General features: G+C 37.0%; 1 protein-coding gene across 1 annotated transcript; it reads left to right on the top strand.

Moving 5' to 3' along the window:
* The first annotated feature begins 310 nt into the window (after positions 1 to 310).
* On the top strand, positions 311 to 27365 carry LOC128285477 (uncharacterized). Its single transcript, XM_053022955.1, has 7 exons — positions 311 to 477; positions 661 to 742; positions 25077 to 25265; positions 25710 to 25802; positions 25920 to 26233; positions 26300 to 26438; positions 27267 to 27365. Exons 1-7 carry the CDS (start codon positions 311 to 313, stop codon positions 27363 to 27365), a joined length of 1083 nt encoding a protein of 360 aa, XP_052878915.1.

Below are 27365 nucleotides of genomic sequence, written 5' to 3'. Positions count from 1 at the left end.
TAGAGGTGTGTCAGGTATCGCCCCGAATGTGGTAGAATATTGGTTGGAGGCCACAAAACAAATTATGGATGACTTGGATTGCTCTGTGGAGCAGAAACTGAAGGGAGCCGTATCGTTGCCACGGGACGAGGCTTACCAGTGGTGGCTCACTGTGAGAGAAGGAACCCCAGCTGATAGGGTAACTTGGGAACTATTTAAGACGGCCTTTAAAGGTAAGTATGTTGGGGTAAGTTATGTAGACGCTCGCAGAAAGGAATTTTTGAATCTGGTGCAAGGAGGTAAAACAGTTGCCGAGTACTAGGCCAAGTTTATGAGGTTGAGCCGGTATTCTGTGGGCATAGTTGCTACGGAATATGAGCGAAGTGTGTGCTTCGAGGATGGTCTTAAGGATGACCTGAGGGTGTTGATTGCTCCGCAGAGGGAGCGAGACTTTGTGGTCCTGGTGGAGAAGGCAAAGATAGCAGAGGACGTTAAGCGGTCTGAAAAACAGAATTGAGAGAAGGATCGAAATCGTTTTCGGAGGGATTCAGGACCCTCGGGTGGTGCTAATAGGAATGTTAAAAGAGCAAGGGTGGAGGAACCAGTTCGAGCAGTGCCGATGAATGTGGTTAGACCACCAATCTATGGAGACTGTGGTAAGGTACATTTGGGCGAGTGTAGGAAATGTTCCGGTGCATGTTTCTGTTGCGGATCTATGGAGCATAGAGTTAAGGACTGCCCTCAGAGAGCAGAGCCAGCTCAGGTTGCTGTACAGAGGGTTGTTCAACCCATGAGAGGTAGACCACAACCACCGAGAGGACGTAGACAAGGTAGGGGTGGAAACGAAAATGGTCGAGGTCAAGGGGCACCTGGCAGGGGTGTCGGAAATGCTGAAGCTCGACAGCCAGCTTTGGTATATGCAGCTCGTAGTCGAGAAGAGGGCGACGCACCTGACGTCATAACTGGTACGTTCTTGGTTTCTGGCATGCCATATACTGCTTTAGTGGATATTGGATCTACTCATTCCTATGTTGCATGTGCCATATCTGGGTCATTGGGTGTGCACTCTGAGAAGATTGTGAGTGGGGTATCTGTGTTAAGTCCTTTGGGTCACTCGGTTAGGGTAGACAAACTGTATAAGAATGTACCCTTAGAAACTCAAGGCAAGGTTTTTCCTAGAGATCTGATGGAGTTACCGTTCGGAGAGTTTGACCTCATTCTGGGAATGGATTGGCTTATTAAGCATAGGGTGACTTTGGATTGTGCTGCAAAACGAATGGTGTTAAGGACCACGGAGGGTGAAGAGGTTATGATGATAGGCGAGCGAAGGGATTATTTGTCTAATGTGGTGTCAGCATTGAGGGCCAAAAAGTGGATTCGGAAAGGTTGTGAGGCCTATTTGGCATTTGTAAGTCAGTTGAAAGAAGAGGGGCTGATAGTGGACAAGGTTAAGACTGTAAAAAAATTCTAATATGTGTTTCCAGATGAGCTTCCGGGATTGCCTCCAAACCGAGAAGTGGAGTTTGGAATCGACTTGTTGCCTGGAATGGCGCCAGTGTCTATAGCACCTTATAGAATGGCACAGAAGGAGTTGGTGGAGCTAAAGGCACAAATTCAAGAGTTGTTGGATAAGGGCTTCATTAGGCCAAGCGTGTCTCCATGGAGAGCACCGATGCTATTCGTAAAGAAGAAGGATGGTACAATGCGGATGTAAATTGATTATCGCCAGTTGAACAAACTGACAATTAAGAATAAGTATCTACTGCCAAGGATTGACGATCTATTTGACCAGCTTAGAGGGGCTTCTGTATTTTCTAAGATCGACCTTCGATCTAGATATCATCAGTTAAGGGTTAAGGAGTCAGATATCCATAAGACAAAGATTCGGGACTCGGTATGGTCATTACGAGTTTACGGTTATGCCGCTTAATGATTTAACGCCCTGCAAAGATTTATGGATCTAATGAATCGTGTATTCCAACCATTTTTGGATCAGCCAGTAGTCATCTTTATTGACGATATTCGGTATATTTCGGCTCAAGCAAAACATGATGAGCATCTCGTGTAGTGCTATAGTTGTTAAGGAGAAGGAACTTTATGCGAAGTTCAAGAAGTCTGAATTTTGGTTGAGGAGGTAACTTTCCTAGGACATGTGGTCTCTCGCTGAGGGATTAAGGTGGACCTCAAAAATTGAAGCGTTTTGGAGTGGAAGATGCCTAGGTCGGTGTCGGAAATACGGAGTTTCCTAGGTTTGGCGGGGATACTCTAGAAGGTTTGTGGAAGGTTTTTCGTGTTGGTGCACCTCCGACAAAACTCATAAGGAAAGGGGTACCGCTTGTATGGATGAGACCCAGAAGAAGCTTTTGAGAAGTTGAAGAAAGTTCGATGAAGCACTGTGTTAATTCAAATGAGTCCGGGAAGGATTTTACTGTGTACAGCGACGCATCACATGTAGGTTTGGGCTGCGTGTTAATGCAGGAGGGTAAGGTGGTTGCATATGCGTCACGGCAGCTTAAGCCTCACGAGGGGAACTATCCTATTCATGATTTGGAGTTGGCGGCAGTGATATATGCACTTAAGATTTGGAGACATTACTTGTATGGAGAAAGGTGTATTATATACACAGACCATAAGAGTCTTAAGTATTTGTTGACGCAGAAGGAGTTGAACCTTAGGCAAAGGAGATGGATTGAGCTGCTTAAGGATTATGATTGTTCGATCGAGTATCACCCAGGCAAGGCTAATGTGGTAGCCGATGCTTTGAGTCGTAGAACCGTATCTGATCTGAGAGCAATGTTTGCTCATTTGAGTCTATATGATGATGGCAGTTTGTTGGCTGAATTGCAAGTAAGGCCAACCTGGATGGACCAGATTAAGGAAAAGCAGCTGGAAGATGAGTCTTTGGTCGCTCGTTTTCAACAAGTTAAGGAAGGGGGAACTTCGGAGTTCGGTTTAAATGGTTATGGAGTTCTGTGTTTCTGAGGAAGAATTTGTGTTTCGAAGGATTTTGATTTAAGGCAGACAATATTGAAGGAAGCTCATGGGGGACTATGTGCCATGCATCCTGGAGGGAATAAGTTGTATCAGGACTTGCAAGAATTGTACTGGTGGCCTGGACTTAAGCGAGAAGTAACGGAGTTTGTAGGAAAATGTCTGACATGCCAACAAGTGAAAGCTGAGCATCAATTACCTTCTGGACTGTTACAGCCGGTGAAGATACCACTTTGGAAGTGAGAGAGGGTAACCGTGGACTTTGTGAGTGGGTTGCCGTTGACATCATCGAAGAAAGACTTGGTATGGGTGATTGTGGATAGGTTGACCAAATCGGCCCATTTCATACCAGTACGTACTGACTTTTCACTTCAAAAGTTAGCCAAGCTGTATGTGGCGGAGATTGTACGACTTCATGGAGTCCCAGTTTCGATTATCTCTGACCGGGATCCCAGATTCACATCTCGGTTTTGGCAAAGGTTGCATGAGGCGTTGGGGACGCGGTTGAACTTCAGTACGGCTTTCCATCCCCAAATTGATGGTCAGTCGAAAAGGGTCATTCAGATTCTGGAAGACATGTTAAGGGGATGCGTGATTGACTTTCGAGGTAGTTGGGAGGATTACTTACCATTGATAGAATTTGCATACAATAACAGTTATCAGGCAAGTATACGAATGGCACCGTATGAAGCACTGTATGGACAAAGGTGTCGTACACCTAGTTGCTGGACAAAGCTAGGGGAGCGACAAGTTCTTGGACCAGAATTGGTGGCTGATACTGAGGATAAGGTCAGAATAATTAGGGATCATTTAAAAGAAGCGTCGGATAGGCAAAAATCGTATGCAGATTTGAAGCGTAAGGAGATTGAGTACTCAGTAGGAGATATGGTCTTCTTAAAGGTTTCTCCTTGGAAGAAGATATTGAGGTTTGGTAAGAAAGGCAAGTTGAGTCCGCGGTTCATTGGGCCTTATCGGGTTTTGAAGCGAGTAGGCCCAGTGGCTTATAAGTTGGAATTGCCTCCGGAACTAGACAGGATTCACGATGTTTTTCACGTCTCCATGCTAAGGCGTTATCGTTCTGACCCTGCTCATGTCGTGCCGGTTGCAGAAATTGAAGTGCAAACTGATTTGACATTCGAGAAAGAGCCGGTGCAAATATTGGATCAAGATGTTAAGGTTCTGAGAAGGAAATCTGTCCCCTTAGTGAAGGTGCTTTGGCGTAATCATGGCAGAGAGGAAGCTACTTGGGAGCCGGAAGAGGCGATGCAACGACAATACCCTCATCTGTTTGGACCAGGTAAATTTCGAGGACAAAATTTCTTTAAGGAGGGTAGAGTTGTAACGCCCTAATTTTCGGGAATTCTGTGATTATTTGGTAAAATTTAAAATTGTGTACTGTCTGCTTGATGAAGGTTTATTTATGATAGGGGGCCTCTAGAAGGCCCAAGCTTAAGCTAAAACCCAGTAACTTTGTGTGATTTTAATCCATAAGAGGAAAAGGGGTTACAGTTAATCAGGGTCTTAAATATTATTTGGGTAAAATAAGACATAAGGAAGCAAGTGGCCAGGTGGCATGTGGTGCCACTGGGAAGGCTATAAAAGTGGCGTGTAGAAGGGTAGGAAGAGCCCAGGTTCGAGCCGCAAGACAAGCAAATAAGGTGTTTATTTTTTTGTGCACAAAAAGGAGAGGTGATGGAATTCAAGGGGGAACTCTGTTATGGAGAGTTTAAGATGATAAGGGGATTGAGTAAGGATAAAGATAAGGGAGGAAATCTAGGAGCTAATCAAGGAACAAGAGGTGGTCGGCCAAGGGACTTTAGCATGGGAAATTCGGCTAGGGTAGTGCTTGTATAAATTAGCCACAAGGGGGTAAGTGAGCCGTTTTCTGATCACTCTTCCTCTCCTTTTATTTTTCTTTTTCTCTCCATTTGTTATTCTTTTCTTCTTCTGTTCCCCATAGCCGAATCCTTCAGCCACCTTACTCTATACCACCTTCCTTCCATTATTTTTAAAACTATAGCCGATTGCCTCAAATCCCGAAATCCCAAAAACTTGATTCCTCTTATACCGATTTCCCTAGCCAATTCTCTTAATTTTTCTCATCATAATTGGCCGATTCTCTTATCCTCTAAACCCCAAGTTTCTGCCGGCAATACCACAGTAAAACCCTCATATTTTATCTTTCTCTATACTATTGCAAAAAAAAGCCGAAAATCCCACACTATCCTTGGGACATAACCGAATATTGAGATCACTAAAGGCTCGACTTTGTTATTGTTTGAGGGCTTAGAGTTGCATCAGAATCAAGTAGGAACTAAAGGGGGACATTGACTGAAAGAATCGGTGGTAAGTCTTTCCAACTTAGTCTATCTTTCGTATTTTAAGAAAAGCCGGAATCCCTAAAAGATAGGGAGGTTGTCGATTTTGACTTGTAGCCCTAAGGGGGTTGTGATAACAGTATTATTTTGGTAATAGTGTGATTAAGAGGCTGTTGATCAAGGGCTTGGACAAGTGGAGCAAACGGATCTGGATCGAGACGCTACTTTCGGCAAAGGTAGGAACGCTAAGGCCTAAGGTGTTATTGGCCGAATTTGGTAAGGAGTTAATATGTAGGTTGTTTCGGTAGTTAGATTAACGTGGTAGTAGTATAATTGTAGGCATTTCGTGCATAGATCTCGTCAGCGAATCGTTATAAAACAGGTATGTAATTGACACCCTCTCATAGATAAGATTGGCAAAAGCCGAAAAGCCGAAATGCCAAAAAGTTGGTATTTTGGGAATTTGTGAGTGTACGAATGCTCGTAAGATAGTTGGGTTTGTATATTTGGTAATCTAAAATGACAAACTGTAATACGTGCGATTTCGTGCATTTTGATAATTTGGGCTTAATGGGCCAAAAATCGGGTTCATGGGCCAACGGGCCCAATTCGGTAAGAATGCGCGGTAAGTGTTCTGATGGTACGTAAATGGTTAGGATATGCATGAAAACCCTAAAAGTAGCTAAATTACTATAATACCCTTATGTATGGAAAATTACCATGATACCCCTGGGTGTAAATGACCGATATGCCCTAGGGTTAATTTTGTCTGAAAAGCATGTTGATTTAAATCTGTATGTTGTATGCCATGAATGAATCTTTGTTGCATGGGGACATGGGTTATATTTGGAGGAAGCGTCCGGTGGCTATGCCACAATTATTCGATCTGGTGGCTCGCCACATATTTACGCTACGGTGGCTCGCCATGATTATTCAGATCCGTGACTCTCACATTATCTGTTCTGGCAACCATGCTGCATATTTCTGAGGCATGTAGCGGTTGGGTGGGTCGAGTAGTCTCCCCACATGGTGAAAGGTTGGTAAAAGGGTGCATGTGGTTGGTTATGGGTTGGGTTTTGCATATACATGAAATATCTGATCTGATCTGTTATGGGCCTATGGGCTTAATTCTATATTCTGTTCTGGGCTAAGGCCGATTTATTCTATTTCTGTGGGTTGAGCTGATATGGGCTATGGTTGGGTTAATTTTACACACTGAGTTTCCCCAAACTCATCCCTTATTTTCATCCATGCAGGTAATCCCCAACCATAGTGGGCTTGGAGATGCGAGGGGTTCAGAGTGGCCACTCGTTCTGCACTATGGTTTTCTTCTGGTGAATTGGACTTCATTTTTCATTTACTTTGATGATTTAGGTTTTATTATGTAATAAGGTCGCTCTATTATTTTTTTATGGGTTTGGTTTATATTTTATTATGATGAACTTAATTTACATTAACTATCAAAATGGGCTAGATCTAGGGTTCGTTTTCAAAAACATAAATTGATTTCAAAGTAACACGATCTTGAACAAGGCTTCTACTATGATAACGTTTCCCAAAATTAAATATGTTTTATTTTAAAATGAACATAATTACAATGGTAACCTAAAGGAATACACGATGTTAGAGTGTGGCAACGCCGGTGTGTATGTCTAGGATTGGATCCGAAAGAGCTTGGTACTTAAGCAGCCCGATGGACTCACCTCCTCTTTTCCGGTTTCCTACCTGGTGCGCAGCTTCCATTCACATTAACCCTTAATGAATTAATCCTTTGAACATCAAGTATGATTTTTTGGACTAAGAACGGAAAAATGTTTTAACGCTTTGATGTGGCACGTCGGATCCGGTCATAACGTCTAGGCCGGGTTTGGGGTGTTACAAATTAATTGGCACTAAGTGTGCGATACAATTATAGCTTCAGCTAATTAATTGGCACTAAGTGTGTGAGTTCGTTGAATGTTCAGGGACGATCGAATCAATTAGTGTTTCAATCATTGAAGTGATAAATGTGATAGATAAGAACGTAATGGTACAGGTATGTACGGAACCTTTGTGGTTGATGATGTTAAGTATGAAGTAGATGAAAATTATGTAAATGAATGATGAAATGAGATGGATTGGATAGCATTATTAATGCTATTTAAAAGATTAAAGATTTGGAATAGAAGTAAGATATGGCTTTGAATAAAGGTGAGTAATATGATGTGTTATATATACTCGTTACATGAAATTGTGGTCTTATGTTTCAGAGGTTTTGATGTATGATTGTTTGGTTTGAAAACTTGAACAGATAATGAAATTAAAATGGTTGAGTTGGCTATATGATTCATGTATGTGAATTTGGTTTATGTGAATAAGGAAATTATGGATTTTTACGTTTGGAAGTGTTTATAAAGAAGTTGATATAACTTTATGTATGATTTGTAATAAATGACCATGGTTTGGTCGACGATGAAATGAATATGTGTAAGTTTGATTTATATGAATGAGCTAACAGTTGTTAGCCGAGTTTGAAAGCAGGGGTATACATTCATTAATAAATAAGTTAAGTGAATTATTTAATGTGGTTTCATGAATTTACGAGTACAATGAAGGTATATGTGATTGAGAATTGTTAATTTCGATTTAGTGATATTGGTTTATAAATATCATTGAAACGATTTAATTGCTTATGACTTACTAAGCTTTTAAAGCTTACTCCGTGTATTATCCTATGTCTATAGAGTTTCAGAGACTTGCTCAGGTTGGAAGTTGGAGGAGACATCATCACACTATCCGGTTATCGATTCAGTAAATAAAAGCTTTAAGTTTTGGTAATATGGCATGTATAGGCTAGTTTTGAGATGATTCATTTTGACTTGTGTATTTATATATCCATGCGAAAATGGCTTATTCATGATGTTAATATGGCGTATATTTGGTTATGTATTGAGCTCATTTTTGGGAAGTGTGGTTCATGGTTTATATGTATGGTGAAATATTGCATGTATTTTTGACTTATGGTTCATATTCCTATAAGTAAAATGATGATTATAACATTGATGATGCATTAGTTATTTGAATACGGTTTAAAAAGGTAAATAATATGATATGTTTAGAGATATACATATATGTGTATATGGCCAAGTGAAATGGTCATTTTGGTATGTTCATAGTTGAGAATTTGGGTAATGTTTAACATATGATTTTAGTATGTTTTGATATAGAGAATGAATATGAAATCGGTTAATGATATTATGAATTGATTGATACATGTTTGGATTTGAATTTGGCTGAAAATGTTGCATATATGATGCTTGATTTTGGAATTTTAGGAAGGACCCAAATAGGGGGCATACTGGCCTTGTAAATGGCCTACTTTTTCCCACACGAGCAGGGACACGGGCGTGTGTTTCTGCCGTGTTACTCAAAGGCCATTTCGAAATTAGCCTAGGTAGACCACACGGTTGTGCACACACGGTGTGACAGTCCTAAATTGACCCTAGTCGGGAAGTGGTTTCGGGACCACAAAACCTAGTTAAAAATTTTGTAAAATATTAATTTCAGTGTTTTTGTTATGTGAATTACCTATTGTGAAAGTTGGGTGGTCTAATTTAGTTAATTGGATGCTAAATTATTTAGTTGGGATTTGATTGTATAAAGGAAAATTTTAGAAGTCTTTTTCTTAAAGTGGCCAATTGTTAACATGGCTAAAATGTGGGGCTTGCATGTCAATTAGACCCCTTTTATTTTAGTGGACGGCAATGATGAAGGGAAATTTGTATCTTTGTGCTTTTTATATTAGTAAAATAATGATAATTGGTTTTATAATATGAAATGAATATAAATATTATAATGAACACTTGGTGAAAAAAACAAAGCTATATGTTATTTCTTCTCACCTTTGCCGAGAATAAAGAAAGAAACTAAGGAAAGAAGGCTTTGGATAATCGACCATGGAGGTCTAAAATTCAAGGAATTTCTTGATTATTTGAGCTTCATCTTGATGAATTGAGTTCCTTGCTTGGTACCCTCCTTGACCCATGTTTCTACTTATTTTATCTTTGAAAGTGATGTCTTGGGAACATTCGGTTATAGGGGGGAGTTTTGAATGTGAAAGCTGTACTAGAAATGGAATTTGGAGTGTTTAATGGACTCCATGTTGCTAAAATTTACATGAATAGAAATTTCTAAGCTTAAATTGTAAGAATTTGAGTTGTGTGGTTTAAATTGTCAAAGATGCATTTGGCAATCGATTATAATTTGTTAAAGGGTGTAAAGTATTGATAGTTCTAAATGGTACATAGTTAAATGAAGATGGAAGCTTGATAAAATTTTATTTAGAATGAAAGTAGGAGAAATGTGTATTCGGCCATGTTGTGATGAGTTGAATTTGAATAGTTGATGCTTTAGTTTATAAATGGTCATTAGATGAGTTTTAAACTTGTTAAAGTTTGATAATTTGGGGGTGTTAAATTGGGGAAAACGTGTAATAAAAATGGGTTGATAATGTTTGTTTGTTAATTGATGTTTGCACCATTGTCGAATGTGCTTAACATTAAGGCATGATTTAGTTAAATGCAAACTAATGGAAGAATGGAATTTAGCTTTGTCGTACATGTGTTAAAATGATGGAATTAGTAGGAAATGGGTATGAGCTTGTCAAATTTTTGAAATTAGGACCTTGTGAACTAAATGATATTCGGCAATGGTACTTTTTACATGAGGAATTCGGTGTTAATTGTATTAAATAAAGTTGAGGTAGTTGCCGAATGTGTTTATAATTAAGTAAGGTTAATAATAGAGCAATGAGTGGCTAGTAGAATCTAGTTAGTCTTCTTGTTATATTCGGCCATGAGTTTGTATAATTGGTTTGTAATAGATTAAATTTGTTTATTCAAGCTCAAGAGCTTAGGGAGTCTAATTCGGATAAGAGAAAAAGCTACCTAACCGAATAGTCGATCTGTAATTGTTCGACAACTTCCGAGGTAAGTTCTTAAGTATTTGAGTTTGATTCCTTTGTAAGTTTTAAGTTTTTAAATGGGATGAATATGAATTAAGTATATACGTTAGGGTCAATGACTTTTCTAAATGATGGCATAGATGATATTATGTTTTAAATATGTGAATGAGAACTTTACAGAATAAATTTGTATAAATCTGCTTGGGACAGCAGCAGTAGTGTGTTTTGGAAAAATTACCATAAATTGTGGGAATTGAGTTAAAGGCTGAATAGATTATGTAATTAAAGCTTGATGCGTCTAGTTTCGTATAAAAGAAATCGTGTAAGTAAAGGGGTTGCTGATAATGAGATTTTTTTTAAAAGTTGTGTGAGACAGAGTCAGAATGGCTCCGAAATCCCCTATCCAGTATTTGGAAAATCATTATAAATCGTACAAAAATGATTATAAGATAAGATTTATATGCTTAGACTCCTTAATGAGTCTAGTTTCAAACAAAATAAACGAAAACATATTTTGAATTCTGTACAATGAGAAATTCAATTCTTAGTGAATAGTAGTCAGAATAGTCAAGCAGTAAAATAGGGGAAACTTTAAGAAAAATCTGGTATTGATTAGCCAAACCAAAAATTCTGAAAATTTTGTGGATAGAAGATATACGAGTCTATTTTCATGGAAAATTAACGGCACATCATTTGGAGTTTCGTAGCTCAGTTACAAATAATTTAACGACTATTGCTCGGAAAACAGCTTGTAGAGAATATGTGATTATGTTGTAAACATTGATAAAACTTGTTTTGTTGCTCATAAGCTATTGATTAAACCCATACGTGAATTCTAATTTGTGACATTATAAAATGATATATGAGTGTTAGATGGATCTTTGATATTAAAATGGTGAAATTGTAAGTTTATAAGTATTCGAATATGAAATGATAGTATGGCTTGAAATTGAATTATTCATTGGAAAATGATAGATGTAGATTCACCAAGACAAAGTGTATACATGAAAGTTTATGTGGTATATGAAGTATATTTGGATAATTGTGATGTGAATATATGAAAATTTATATTTTGATTCAGAATTTTATGTGATGAATGTGAATGTGTATATATGAGATAAGTAGAATGGCCAATGTGATGAACGTGAAAGTGTATATATATATTGTGGCCAAATGACAAACTGTGGAAGGTGTGTTTTATTAGATATTTGATGAGGCAAATGAATTACAAATATGATAGTCTATGTGAATGTTGTAACATGTGAATAAATATGCATGAAACTTTGTGATGTAAATCCGGGATTTAAGACCCGATGACTATATGTGGTGACTATGTCCGGGTTAAGACCCGCTGACTTCGTCTGGAGATTTCATCTGAGCTAAAGGTCTCGCCGATAATCCGAGTAGAGTTTAAAGCTATAAGACTTCGCAATAAGAATTGCTTATAAATATATTCAATGCGAAAGGTTAAACAGGTATGTACTCCGAGTTTATATGTGAGCTTGATGTGAACTAAATCATAAGGTAGTTATGTGATACATACGTGAGCAATCTATGAGACTATTCCTATGATTATGTGGCATCGGATCAGTGTGAAAGGTTATGTGAAATTATACAATATATCTATGTTACATGAGCTCACTTTTATGTGAAAGTTTATCTACCTATTGTATATGATGAGATGTGCATATTCGGTAAAGGGATGATATACCCAAAGGAAGAGTGAAATAAAAATACGAACAACCATGTTATAATTTGATTATTATTTGTTGACACTGCTTAAAACTTACTAAGCATTGTAATGCTTACTCCGTTTACTTTGTTTCCTCTGTTTTATAGATCTCATTTGGAAGCTACAGACTCGGGGATCGTCAGCAACTTGTTACCCTATCACTATCCACTGCTTGGTATTGTTATGTTTTGGGTTATTTTATGGCATGTGTAGAATAGACCAATTGGCGTAAGAATATTTTGGTTAATGTATATAAGCAAGCGAAAATGGCATCTTTTGAATGTGTACTTATAGAAGTTTAAATTGTATCCTGGTGTCTTTAGTATTTATCTAAAGGAATGTTCTTTATTTCAAAAAAAAAATTCAAAATTTTTTACGTTCGATATGAGTTTCAAGTCCAGAATGCCCTTTACCTATTAAACGACGGATACGGGATAGGGTGTTACATTTATTAGTATCGAGCTACGGTTTAGTCAATTCTAGGACTAACGTAGCACGTGTGAGTCTATTTACACATGCCATAAAGTGATAAAATGATAGTGTGATGATTTTTGACTATTAAAATGTGTTTGTTGTATTGTAATGAATCTTGATCTCGATCGAGCTGTAGCAAGCTTCTAACTATGAGAATTTGTGATATAACTTCACTTGGATATGCTTAAATTATTAAGTTGATCAGGTACGTATCATGTACTCGTATTTGAATTTTGATTTGGATTGAATTATAAGGGTATAAGTGATGCAATTTTGAAAGAGTGTTATGACTATAAATGTGATCTTTGTATGTGGCTATGGAACTGAAAGTTGAATGGTCGAGAAGCATGCTGTGTTTGTATTCAAGTAATGTAAATGATATACTAATGTGTATTGTTATATATGTATATGTACATGAGAATTGAGAGTTATATATCCGGGCTAAGTCCTGAAGAGCATTCGTGCTGGTGTTATATCCGGGCTAAGTCCCGAAGAGTATTCGTGCTAGTGATAGAGCATTCGTGCTAGTGATATATCCGGGCTAAGTCCCGAAGAGTATTCGTGCTAGTGATATATCCGGGCTAAGTCCCGAAGAGCATTCGTGCTAGTGATATATCCGGGCTAAGTCCCGAAGAGCATTCGTGCTGGTGTTATATCCGGGCTAAGTCCCGAAGAGCATTCGTGCTAGTGATATATCCGGGCTAAGTCCCGAAGAGCATTCGTGCTGGTGTTATAAGGCACTGTGTGTGCAAGCTCTTCAACCGAGCACTATGTGTGCCAGATTGGTATTTGAGGCACTATGTGTGCGAGTTCTTTAATCTAGCACTATGTGTGCGAAATCAGTCAGTGGGCACTGTGTATGCGAAGTGTGTTTCATGTATGACCTCGTGTGAGACGATGGCATTGATTTGTAATAGTAAGTAAGACTTAAAGAGAAAATTAGTTAAGCGGACTAAACACCGGTGAACTAATTAGAGTGGAGATTATACAACATTGTGCTAAATTGGTAATGAAATAAGTTAGAGACATTAAATTGACAAGGTATGTGATATATATATACATTATAAATATGAGATTCTCGATATATGCGTTATATGTGCTATTGTGAATAAACACTATTTTGTTAATCATGTTCGAGAAATTATTTCGATTAAGTTTCGACATTTGAAAGTTGGTAAGAATTTCGATGAATGGTGATAATTTTGGATATATGAGTTATGTGCTAGAATAAATCTCATGCCAATATATTATATTAGGCTTTATGCTTATTCGATTTGTATACGAGTAGCGTTAACTATGAAAGAATTTGCTAAATGAAATAAATGTTCAGTGCGTGGAAGTTGATTTTTCCTTTGGAAATAAGTTAAGTTAAATATTGATGCAAGATGTTAACATAATCTTGTATCAGCTTATGTATGTTGCTGAATTGAGAATTTAAAACCTTCAGCTACTATATCAGTGGTTACTTGAAATAGCCGAAGATAAAGGATAGTATTAAATTCTTATTGATAGTGTTTTATTGATGGATGAGTGTGTGAAAGATTATCTAAGTTATATGTATAAAAAAAAATTATAAGATGTTAAATGAGTGTTGTCATGAACCAAATGAATATATATATATATATATTTGAGTTATTCAGGCCTTGTGCCTAGTAGGTTTGGGACCGGTGAATTGTATACTAGGCTAATAGCCAAATTAGTTGATGACTGTCAAGTTTATTCAGACTTTGGGTTAAGTAGGCTTAGAACCTGTGTGTGGGGTTCGAGCCTATACCTAGTAGGTTTAGACCGATGAGTTAAATTGTGTTATACCTATTTGCGTTATTACCGAAATGAAAAGTAAGTGAGTAAATATCAATTCTGTGGATCTCTGTGATTTATTATGATCAAACTAAGAAAGTTTTGTTAGTTAAAGCACTGAAGCGTAAGTTCGGAGTTGAGGAAACTAGGTGGGATCTAGAGAACTCAACGAGAGAAAGTTACCTTATCCTATTTGCCGGTAAGATTTTCAGGGACGAAAATCCCTAAAGGGAGGGAGAGTTGTGACAGTCCTAAATTGACCCTAGTCGGGAAGTGGTTTCGGGACCACAAAACCTAGTTAAAAATTTTGTAAAATATTAATGTCAGTGTTTTTGTTATGTGAATTAACTATTGTGAAAGTTGTGTGGTCTAATTTAGTTAATTGGATGCTAAATTATTTAGTTGGAATTTGATTGTATAAAGGAAAATTTTAGAAGTCTTTTTCTTAAAGTGGCCAATTGTTAACATGGCTAAAATGTGGGGCTTGCATGTCAATTAAACCCCTTTTATTTTAGTGGACGGCAATGATGAAGGGAAATTTGTATCTTTGTGCTTTTTATATTAGTAAAATAATGATAATTGGTTTTATAATATGAAATGAATATAAATATTATAATGAACACATGGTGAAAAAAACAAAGCTATATGTTATTTCTTCTCACCTTTGCCGAGAATAAAGAAAGAAACTAAGGAAAGAAGGCTCTGGATAATCGACCATGGAAATCCAAAATTCAAGGTAATTTCTTGATTATTTGAGCTTCATCTTGATGAATTGAGTTCCTTGCTTGGTACCCTCCTTGACCCATGTTTCTACTTATTTTATCTTTGAAAGTGATGTCTTGGGAACATTCGGTTATAGGGGGGAGTTTTGAATGTGAAAGCTGTACTAGAAATGGAATTTGGAGTGTTTAATGGACTCCATGTTGCTAAAATTTACATGAATAGAAATTTCTAAGCTTAAATTGTAAGAATTTAAGTTGTGTGGTTTAAATTGTCAAAGATGCATTTGGCAATTGATTATAATTTGTTAAAGGGTGTAAAGTATTGATAGTTCTAAATGGTATATAGTTAAATGAAGATGGAAGCTTGATAAAATTTTATTTAGAATGAAAGTAGGAGAAATGTGTTTTCGGCCATGTTGTGATGAGTTGAATTTGAATGGTTGATGCTTTAGTTTATAAATGGTCATTAGATGAGTTTTAAACTTGTTAAAGTTTGATAATTTGGGGGTGTTAAATTGGGGAAAACGTGTAATAAAAATGGGTTGATAATGTTTGTTTGTTAATTGATGTTTGCACCATTGTCAAATGTGCTTAACATTAAGGCATGATTTAGTTAAATGCAAACTAATGGAAGAATGGAATTTAGCTTTGCCGTACATGTGTTAAAATGATGGAATTAGTAGGAAATGGGTATGAGCTTGTCAAATTTTTGAAATTAGGACCTTGTGAACTAAATGATATTCAGCAATGGTACTTTTTACATGAGGAATTCGGTGTTAATTGTATTAAATAAGGTTGAAGTAGTTGCCGAATGTGTTTATAATTAAGTAAGGTTAATAATAGAGCAATGAGTGGCTAGTAGAATCTAGTTAGTCTTCTTGTTATATTCGCCATGAGTTTGTATAATTGGTTTGTAATAGATTAAATTTGTTTATTCAAGCTCAAGAGCTTAGGAGTCTAATTCGGATAAGAGAAAAGCTACCTAACCGAATAGTCGATCTGAATCGTTCGACAACTTCCGAGGTAAGTTCTTAAGTATTTGAGTTTGATTCCTTTGTAAGTTTTAAGTTTTAAATGGGATGAATATGAATTAAGTATATCGTTAGGGTCAATGACTTTTCTAAATGATGGCATAGATGATATTATGTTTTAAATATGTGAATGAGAACTTTCTGAGTAAATTTGTATAAATCTGCTTGGGACAGCAGCAGTAGTGTGTTTTGGAAAAATTACCATAAATTGTGGGAATTGAGTTAAAGGCTGAATAGATTATGTAATTAAAGCTTGATGCGTCTAGTTTAGTATAAAAGAAATCGTGTAAGTAAAGGGGTTGCCGATAATGAGATTTTTTAAAAGTTGTGTGAGACAGTCGAATGGCTCAAAATCCCTGTCAGTATTTGGAAAATCATTATAAATTGTAAACAAATGATTATAAGATAAGATTTATATGCTTAGACTCCTTAATGAGTCTAGTTTCAAATAAAATAAACGAAAACATATTTTGAATTCTGTACAATGAGAAATTCAATTCTTAGTTAAGAGTAGTCAGAATAGTCAAGCAGTAAAATAGGGGACACTTTAAGAAAAATCTGGTATTGATTAGCCAAACCAAAAATTCTGAAAATTTTGTGGATAGAAGATATACGAGTCTATTTTCATGGAAAATTAACGGCACATCATTTGGAGTTTCGTAGCTCCAGTTACAAATAATTTAACGACTATTGCTCAGGAAAATAGCTTGTAGAGAATATGTGATTATGTTGTAAACATTGATAAAACTTGTTTTTGTTGCTCATAAGCTATTGATTAAACCCATACGTGAATTCTAATTTGTGACATTATAAAATGATATATGAGTGTTAGATGGATCTTTGATATTAAAATTGTGAAATTGTAAGTTTATAAGTATTCGAATATGAAATAATAGTATGGCTTGAAATTGAATTATTCATTGGAAAATGATAGATGTAGATTCAGCCAAGACAAAGTGTATACATGAAAGTTTATGTGGTATATGAAGTATATTTGTATAATTGTGATGTGAATATATGAAAATTTATATTTTGATTCAGAATTTTATGTGATGAATGTGAATGTGTATATATGAGATAAGGCCGAATGACCAATGTGATGAACGTGAAAGTGTATATATATATTGTGGCCAAATGACAAACTGTGGAAGGTGTGTTTTATTAGATATTTGATGAGGCAAATGAATTACAAATATGATAGTCGATGTGAATGTTGTAACATGTGAATAAATATGCATGAAACTTTGTGATGTAAATCCGGGATTTAAGACCCGATGACTATATGTGGTGACTATGTCCAGGTTAAGACCCGCTGACTTCGTCTGGAGATTTCATCTGAGCTAAAGGTCTCGCCGATAATCCGAGTAGAGTTTAAAGCTATAAGACTTTGCAATAAGAATTGCTTATAAATATATTCAATGCGAAAGGTTAAGCGGTATGTACTCGAGTTTATATGTGAGCTTGATGTGAACTAAATCATAAGGTAGTTATGTGATGCATCGTGAGCAATCTATGAGACTATTCCTATGATTATGTGGCATCGGATCAGTGTGAAAGGTTATGTGAAATTATACAATATATCTATGTTACATGAGCTCACTTTTATGTCAAAGTTTATCTGCCTATTGTATATGATGAGATGTGCATATTCGGTAAAGGGATGATATACCCAAAGGAAGAGTGAAATAAAAATACGAACAACCATGTTATAATTTGATTGTTATCTGTTGACACTACTTAAAACTTACTAAGCATTGTAATGCTTACTTCGTTTACTTTGTTTCCTCTGTTTTATAGATCTCATTTGGAAGCTACAGACTCGGGGATCGTCAGCAACTTGTTACACTATCACTATCCACTACTTGGTACTGTTATGTTTTGGGTTATTTTATGGCATGTGTAGAATAGACCAGTGGCAGAAGAATATTTTGGTTAATGTATATAAGCCATGCGAAAATGGCATCTTTTGAATGTGTACTTATAGAAGTTTAAATTGTATCCCTGGCTGTCTTTAGTATTTATCTAAAGGAATGTTCTTTATTTCAAAAAAAAAATTTCAAAATTTTTTTCTGTTCTTATATGAGTTTCAAGTTCGGTAATGCCCCTTTGCCTATTCCAGCGACGGATACGGGATAAGGGTGTTACACACGGGCGGGTGCCAGGCCGTGTGGCCAAGTCAGTAAGTATGCCCTATTTCGCCACGGCCCAGACACATCGGCGTGTCTAATGCCGTGTAAGGCACACAGCCTGTTCACCCAGGCGTGTGACTTTATAAATTAGAAATTGTTAAGTTTTGGAAAAAAAATTTATGTGTTCGGTTTAGTCCCAACCTCTTCCTAATGCTTGCTTATGGTCTCATTGACCTAAGAAAGGGACTTAATGTTAATGTTTGACTATGATATGACGATGCATGACTTTTGATTGTGAAATGATCGTGAAATGTTCCAATATGTCCGGTAATGCCTCTTAACCTTAGTCCAGCGATGGATACGAGTTAGGGGTGTTACATTTGTTGGTATCAGAGTTATGGTTTAGTCGGCTCTAGGACTACCATAACGTATGTGATTCGAGCTATACATGCCACGTTTAACCTGTGATAGTGCGATATCTTCCGACTCTGACGAAAATTGTTTTGATGAGACAGATAAGTTTTCAAACTGAGTAAATTTTGATAGTATGGAATATGTACTCAAATGTTTGAGTGAAAATGTGTTGGTGATGAGTTGAGACTCATAGAGGTATGAAATTATATGAAATTTGGCAATGAAAAGTATGTATGTATATGATTAATTATTATGTGAGCTATTTGAAAATGTGATGAGTTTATAAGCAAGTGACTATGAATATTTGAGCCATATGAGAAACATGAAATTTCTTTTGAATTGTGGCATGATTTATATGAATGAAATGATGAGTATATAAATTGTGATATGTCACTTATGATTGCTATATGAACGCTTTGATTGTGAATTAGTGAGTTGAGTTGGCATATGAACTATGTGTTAAGAATAAAAGTGATTAAAAACAAATGATTATTAAATGATTTGAGAATGTGAAATTAATAATGAATTGGTTATTTGTGATAATATGTGTTGTGTACATTTATATGTAAGTTAAATTTGAGGCTTTACTACCTCACCCCCCTTATCCGTAAAATGTTACAAGGAAATCTGTAAGATATGGGTTGAATAAGCTCACGAGGGTGAAGTTACAGAAGTCCATGTTAGGAAGATTAATAATGTGACCAGAAAAGTGAATGAATCAGTAAATGAAGATAGTATTAAAAGAGATATTGGATAGTTCTGAAGATTATTCAGATTATGTGATGTCATTGTTACTGAAGAAGTTAACTCTGATCAATTGATTTATTCAGGTATGTTATCTAAAGAAAATATTAGCTAAAAGCTTTTTTGAATTGACTTCTGCTAGTGAAAGGATAATGTGAAAATTTTTGGTGGCAGAATTAGATAGTTGAAATAATGATTGAATTGTATTAATGGATGAGTGCAATTCTCAGAAGTAAATGTGATTGTTTAGTTCAGAAAGAATTCTTATTGTATGAGAACATTAGCTAAACATACTAATAGATGAAGGTATGGTTGGTCTGTTTGGATTATGTTCGATATTGCTAGGTCCATATTTGGTATTTATTCTGTTGAGTGAATATGAATATTGACTGTAAAGTCTGTATAAGGCTAATACTCTATTTCTACTGGTTATTGTTCTGATGAAAATATGTGAAGATTATATTACTTTTGTTACTGTGGATTTTAATATTTATGAGTGACATTATTCTTTCTGGATCTTACCTGGGATATCATCAGAATTGATATCATTCTACATGGGTTGTAACTTTCTGATACTCTGTGTAGCTTCAGACATTGAAATTTCGCTATCCGGTTTTCTTATGATTCCATGTGGTTATCTGCAAGAGATCTCTATCTCACCGGAATGATTATATTATTATAATCATAATTTCTGTTTTGAAATTTGGGAGTACCGCAGTACCGTTATTAGAATTATAAAAGTTGTGCTTCTGCATTGATTGCTGTTCAAATCATATTTGATTTTCTTTTGTGGTCAAATGTTTTATTAATAGTCGGGAAATTATCTATTGTTACGGTTAAGACGTCAGACTTATTATGACATTATGATTTCTATATGATGGTTGTGGCTTTTGTATAATGATATGTCTAGGTTATCCTTTTAACGAAAAGAAAAGATTTCTTCGAAAAGACCGATTCAGTGGTTTAGTTTGATTTGAATTATTTGATTGAAAGGATAATTGGGTTATACGTGTTTGAATATATTTGCTGGACTAGAAATAAACTTTGAACATACATGTGTGATATCTATTAGAACAATTCTATCTAAGAAATGCTGAGAAAAATTAAAGTTAGTTCAAATGTTGAAGCTTTCTTTGGACGAAGACTTATTTAACCGAAATGTCAGTTCTGGTTCAGTCTAAGTTGAATAAAGAGTTATACGATATATATGAAGACTACAAGAGTTTAAAATGTTTAATGTCAGAAAAAGATCCAAACTTGGCACAGCAAAGTTAGCTCGAATTGTCAAAAAAATTTTGAGTCTGTAAGTGATTCTTATCCGAGGAAAATGATTATAGTTTCGGATATTTTGAATGGGAAACATTTGTCTGATTTTTGAGCGATGAATACGTGGTTGATCTTAGAACAGTTGTTAGATGAATTAGAGGTTAAATAAATGTTTTGTGAATTGTATAACTCAGAAATGTGTCAGTGTATTATAAGTTAAAAAGGGGTTCAGCATAAATTGATTTCTGATTCAGAACCTTAGATGTAGTATAGATGATTATTTGTTATTTCGAGATAGAGTGTGTATACTGAAAAGCTCTATGAATATACAGCAACTGCTACAAGAAACTCTCAGTGATAGTTTATCTATTCATATGGGATTTAACAAGATGCACAATAGTCTGAGATGTGATATCGATAATTGAGTGTGAGATGTGATATTTATGACTTTGTTGATTATTGAAATAGAGTGTGGATGAATTCTGTATAGGAATTATCCTTATTATCGAAAAAGATAGAGTTATTCGAAACATTGTTAACTGTCTGAAGAAATCTCTCGGTACGTATAGATTTTCTCTTTTGATTAAACAGCTGAGTTATCCATTTCTGTAATAGTAAGTCTGCTTTTGGTGGCAGTCATTTTTGTTTCGGATTAAGATATGAAACTCATTTACAATAATCTGTGAGTATGAGATTGTAGTGAAATCGAGGAATGCAAATCAAATTCTTGAAATATTGATGTATGTGACATTGATACACGTCCCATTGTATGTAATATCCGTAATTGTTTTGAAATGTACGGTAATGCTCTGTAACCCTGTTTCGGTGACGAATAAGGGTTAGGGGTATTACATTTATTGGTATCAGAGCTTTGTAGGTTTAGCCGATTCTCGGGCTAAATCGAGCTCAGAATTGAGTGTAGAGGTACATGCCGAAATTAAGTCAAATTGATTCGGGATTTGGATGTTGATATATATATATATATATATATATATATATATATATTTGTTTTATAGTTGTCAAATGATTATAATGATGATGTTGATCAAGAAATGTATATCAGAGATAATATTTCCAATGAATTAGATGAAACTTAATCGGCAACACCGAGTGTTAACCCAGTTAGTACTCATCAACCTAATGTTGAACGAGGAAATATAGAAGAAAGAGATAATTCACAGTTACTTAAAGCTATAGTTGATGCTCTTCAGCGAGTAGTGGGAACTACATCCATTATGACAACTACCCCTACTGTTCGATGAGATCCTATTAAAGAATTGCGTAATTATGGTGCAACTAAATTTTTAGGTCTGAAAGAAGTTGATCCTTCTGCGGCTAAAATCTGGATTGAATCTACTAAAAGAATTTTGCAACTTAAATGTAATCCACGAAAAATTTTATTATGTGTTGTTTCTCTACTGCAAGGAGAAGCATATACTTGGTGGCAATCAGTTATACGTCATGTACCTATAATGCCCTGGGCTTTATATTTCTGTTTCTGTGTAAATGTGACACAAATGTGTATTTGCTTCAGTGGTTAAGTGTTCTAGGTGTTTGTGTGAGGTCCCAAGTTCAAGCCCTAGCTTTGATAAATTTCGTTATTTTTAGATTTAAGTCTTATCCTTGATCAGTAGGTTTATGTTAAATTGCTTGTAATCCCATATCAGAACGAGCCTGCTAGTTCGAGTGGTAAGGGTGTTGGTGTGTTGGAGGTCCTATGTTTGAACCCCTGCGTTAGCATGGGCATTTATTTTTGGTTCAATTATGGGTAGTGTTTTGGTGGAGTTGGGTCTTTGAGTAGTGGCTGTTAGTGGGTTACTAGAGAGGAATTTTAGGGATTCCTCATATTATCTATTTACTTTTCTTTTCAAAGTTTTCCTCTCTCCTCTCAAATTCTCAAAATTTCTGACGTGCATTCTCATTCTTTCTGCTCTTTGTTGTTTCTCCTCTCTTCTTTTGCGTCGATTTAGTTTTTTGTCTTCCTATCTGCTGTCAAATTTTAGCATCTCTTCCTTGCGTGCGTTACCGGTAAGTTGGGTAGAGTAATTGTCTTTCACTTGTTAATTCTTTATTGATTGGTGTTGTTAATACTGATTAGAGGAAGATTCAAAGGCTCGAAATCATTGGTTGGGGACTTAGTTTCTTGGGATTTACCGTTGTTCGATTGAAGGTAAGGTTTAGTGGCCTTTTGGATGAATAGCTTGATTTAGGTTCGACTTTAGTTTGGTTCTAAACGACTAAATTAGTGTCTTATTGGATGATTTAAGGTTCTAGGGGTCTTGGAAGCGTCTTTGCATCGAATCGATACCAAGTGTGTACCCGAAATGCAAAAATTGAGGTTTCGACAAAAGTAAAAAATGGTCACTATTAACGCCACACAGACGTGTGGTTGCACGTGTGGTAGGCTGTGTGTGAGAACACGGCCTTGTGATCGACGAAGGCATGGCTGTGCGTAAGACACGGCTATATGGTGGCTCGAGTATGGCCGTCTAGGTCACATGCACTAAGGCAAGTTGGGCGAGTGGGCCACACAGGCGTGTGGGCCCATACGGCCACTTCACACTGGCATGTGGATTATTGGGCCAAGCCGTGTGGGCTACACGGGCAAAGCCAATTTGGGCATGTGGGCTTACACGGGCATGTGGGCCCATTATACTAAAATTTTCTGTAGGGTCACACAGGTCACCTTAATCAACTGTGGGCCTACCATAGGGTCGATAAAGGCTTACTAACCCTAAAGCTATGTGTTCTGCTAAACTGTAGTACTGTTCTGAGCACGACTAAGTTATGTATATCTTCTATCCATTTATATAAGCATGTTAAGCATATTCTATCTGTTTATTCTATATGTATACTCTGTATCTGTTTTGGGGTGGGACTTGTATATGAGGAGGAAGTATTCTGATCAGCGTTTAATGCCTATATTCTAACAACTTGACTATATATATTATCTTATATGTGTCTTCACGACATGACGTGGTGTGTAGGGATGGGTGGGTGTTTTTAACCCAATATGGTGTGATGGGATGGTCGGAGATGGTGTGTAGAGGATGGGGGTAGGATTTTGCATATTTTATCTCAGATGTCAGATTACATTCTTATGATCTGAAAAGGACATGAGTCCGTATCTGTATCTGTTTCTGGTTATGTATATGATGATTATATACTTGCATGCTTAATTCTGTTAGGTTACACATTGAATTTTCGTAAATTCACTTTTGTTTGTTTTTCTGTTAAGTAATCCTCAGTCTTAGGTGGATCGGTGCAGTAGAGACTCAGTGGTGACCACTTTTCTGTTAAACTGCTTTAAATTACTTTATGGTTTATTTTTACTTTGGGATTCCATTTTGGAGTTGTAATTTTTGAGAACACTCTGGACTATTTGGTTTTTAACTAGTTATGGTTGGATTATTTGCGTATTTAGTTACTTTACTAAAATGTTTTATTAAAAACGAAAGTTTTTAAGCAACAATAGTTTTCCTAAAAACCCGACTGTGTTTTCAAACATAAATGATTAAAGCTTCTGCTGTAATAAGTGATTGGTAAATAAACTCTTAAAATAATGTTTTCTGTATTAAACACGAAAGAATGTGGGTTTTATAAATGATTAGTTAATTAATTCAACCCGTCTTCAAAATCATTCCATGTGACATCACCAAATTCGGCCATAACGTCTAGGCCGGGTTTGAGGTGTTACATTTAGTGTTATCAGAGTCAGGTTGCAAAACTCGGCTGTGAATTTTGGGTTCCAAAATTTTTTTTTTAAAAGTATTGGATTTTATATGCTGTGAGTAATTGAGGAAGTATGTGGTACACCAAGTCTCCAACGTCAATCCTGTAAGTATTTCTGAAACTGAGATAGTTTATTCTAAAAATACTGTAGATGGTACCTTCTAAGACTGTACTGAGATAGTTAGAAAACTGAACTGAAACTTCTAGAAACACTTCTGAACTACTGATAAATTGTGCATAAAATATCTATTAATAAATACTGAAATTGATGTATAAAATTTTGAATATAGATAAAACAGGAATTAGATAATGAGCGCTCATGAAATTAGCGGACGTGGTACTCGTAACCGTAGAAGGGGCCGTAAGGGGCTCGAGATGATCTTTCTTTTTGGACAATATGCCAAATTTAGATACGAGTGAAACACCAGTTTCACCTAATACTGAGATTGGGTCTTAGAGTCACTCGGCTAGGGATAACGCACTGTCCCAAGCCATGCTGAGGATTTTGGAGAGGGTCGCCGGACCCTATTCTGGAGCTGGGCGCTGTGGGTCAGAAACTGAATGAATCTGGTCTAATAGAGCTGAGCTATTTAGGGGTGTCTTTGGAGTCACCCCTAGTGTAGCCGAGTATTGGTTGGAGGCCACAGAAAGGATACTAAATGATCTAGACTGCTCTTCTGAGCAGAAACTGAAGGGTGCAGTCTTTCTGCTTCGCGATAAGGCTTATCAGTGGTAGTTGATGATTGAGGAGGGTACTCAGCCTGATCATCTGACCTGAGACTTTTTTAAGACCACTTTCCAGAGCAAGTATGTGGGAGCGAGCTATGTGGATGCTCATAGGTGTGAGTTGATGAATCTCACGCAAGGGGATAGATCTGTGGCCGAGTATGAGACTGAATTTATGAGGTTGAGCTGCTACGCTCGAGGCATGGTGGTGTCTGAGTACGAGAGGTGTGTCCGCTTTGAGGACAGCCTGAAGGATAGCTTAAGGGTTCTGATTGCTTCAAAGAGGAAGTGACAATTTGTTGTTCAAGTGGAGAAGGTGAAGATCACTGAGGATGTTAAGAGCGTGGAGTGCCAAAATAGGGACAAAGATAGAGGTAAAAATAAGAGGGATTTTGAGCCCTCTAATTCTATTCCGAGGCCTAAGAAATAGGGTAGACCTGATGGGCCAATTAGAGTGGGGACTCATGTTGCTTTAGCTAGGTTGTAGCCACGTGGTGGTTGTGGTAGGCGCCATCTGGGCGAGTGTTGGAGGAGGATTCGGGCGTGTCTGAGGTGTGCGTCTGTTGAGCACCGTATTAGGTAGTGTCCATAACAGACAGGTCAGATGCAAGCTTTAGCTCCGGGTTCTGTACAGCCTCAGAGGGCAATTCAACAGCCACTTAAGGGCCGTAGTCAAGCTTGGGGTGGTAATTGTGTGGGTCGTGGGTAGAGAGCACCGGGCAGAGGTGCTGGTCAGACCGAGGCAAAGCAGCCTGTACTAGTTTATGCTGCACGTTGTCGAGAGTATAGAGATACTCCTGATGTAATCATCGGTACGTTCCTTATATTTGATGTGCCTTATACTACTTTGATAGACATAGGTTCTACTCATTCCTATGTAGCTAGTACTGTATCTGAAACTTTTGGGATTTTTTTTTAGAGCACTACTAGTGAGGTTACTGTACTAAATCCGTTGGGGCAGTCAGTTCGAGTTATTAAACTCTATAGAGATGTTTCGTTAGAGATGCAAGGGACTATTTTTCTAACGAATCTGATGGAGCTTTCGTTTGGGGAGTTCAACCTATTTCTGGGTATAGACTGGTTGGTGGAGCACCAAGTCAGTTTAGACTGTGCATCTAAAAGGGTTGTTCTGAGGACCAAGGGTGATGTGGAGGTGGTTATGATTGGTGAGCGTCGAGACTATCTGTCTTATGTGATCTCCGCACTAGTGGCTGAAAAACTGGTTCGAATAGGGTATGAGGCGTACTTGGTTTAAGTCAGTGTTTCTAATTCTAAGGACTGTTCTCTTGGGAATATCAGAACTGTAAGGGATTTTTTGGATGTTTTTCTTGAGGAGTTACTGGGTTTACATCCGAATCGAGAGGTTGAGTTTGGCATTGAGATTTTTTTGGGTACAACTCCGATGTCAATCGCTCCCTATGGTATGGCACGGAAAGAGGTAACTGAGTTAAGGCTCAACTACAAGAGCTTCTAGATCGTGGTTTCATCTGTCCTCGTGTGTCTCCGTGGGGAGCACCAGTTCTTTGTTAAGAAGAAGGATGAGACCATGAGGATGTGCATTGATTATCAGCAGCTGAATAAGTTAACTGTGAAGAATAAGTATTCGCTTTTGACGATCAACGACTTGTTTGATCAATTCCGATGGGCTTCAGTGTTCTCCAAGATAGATCTTCGATCTGGGTATCATCAGTTGAGGGTTAAGGAGGTTGATGTTCATAAGACTGCCTTTAGGACTCGTTATGGGCATTATGAGTTCCTAGTTATGCCTTTTGGTTTGATGAATGCTCCGGCTGCCTTTATGGATCTGGTGCACCAAGTCTTTCAGCCTTATCTGGATCAGTTCATCATGGTTTTCATCAACGACAACCTGGTTTACTCTAAGTCTGACGATGAGCATGTTGAACATCCTAAAGTAGTGCTTTAGATTCTTCGAGAGAAGCAGCTCTACGCCAAGTTGAGCAACTGCGAATTCTAATTGCAAGAGGTAACTTTTCTAGGGGACGTGGTTTCTACTGAGGGGATTCAAGTTTATCCTTGAAAGATTGAAGCAATGCTTGATTGGAAGTAGCCTAAGAATGTGTCTAAAATCCACAATTTTCTGGGTCTGGTGAGTTATTATCAGCGGTTTGTTGAGGGATTTTCTTTGATTGTGGCTCTACTGACTAAGCTTCTGCATAAGAGGGTTCCGTTTATCTGGACTGATGTGTAAAAATCGAGCTTCGAGAAGCTCAAGTCTATTTTGACTCAGGCTCCTATTCTGATACAGCCTGAATCTGGAAAGGAGTTTATAGTGTACAGTGATACATCGCACGCCGGTTTAGGATCTGTTCTGATACAGGATGGTAGTGAAGCTCTATATTTTTGA

This window comes from Gossypium arboreum, chromosome 12 (genome assembly GCF_025698485.1).
Source record: "Gossypium arboreum isolate Shixiya-1 chromosome 12, ASM2569848v2, whole genome shotgun sequence".
NCBI classification, from domain to species: Eukaryota; Viridiplantae; Streptophyta; class Magnoliopsida; order Malvales; family Malvaceae; genus Gossypium; species Gossypium arboreum.
The sequence above is the reverse complement of the archived record's forward strand: the minus strand, read 5'-3'. Positions and strand labels throughout refer to the sequence as shown.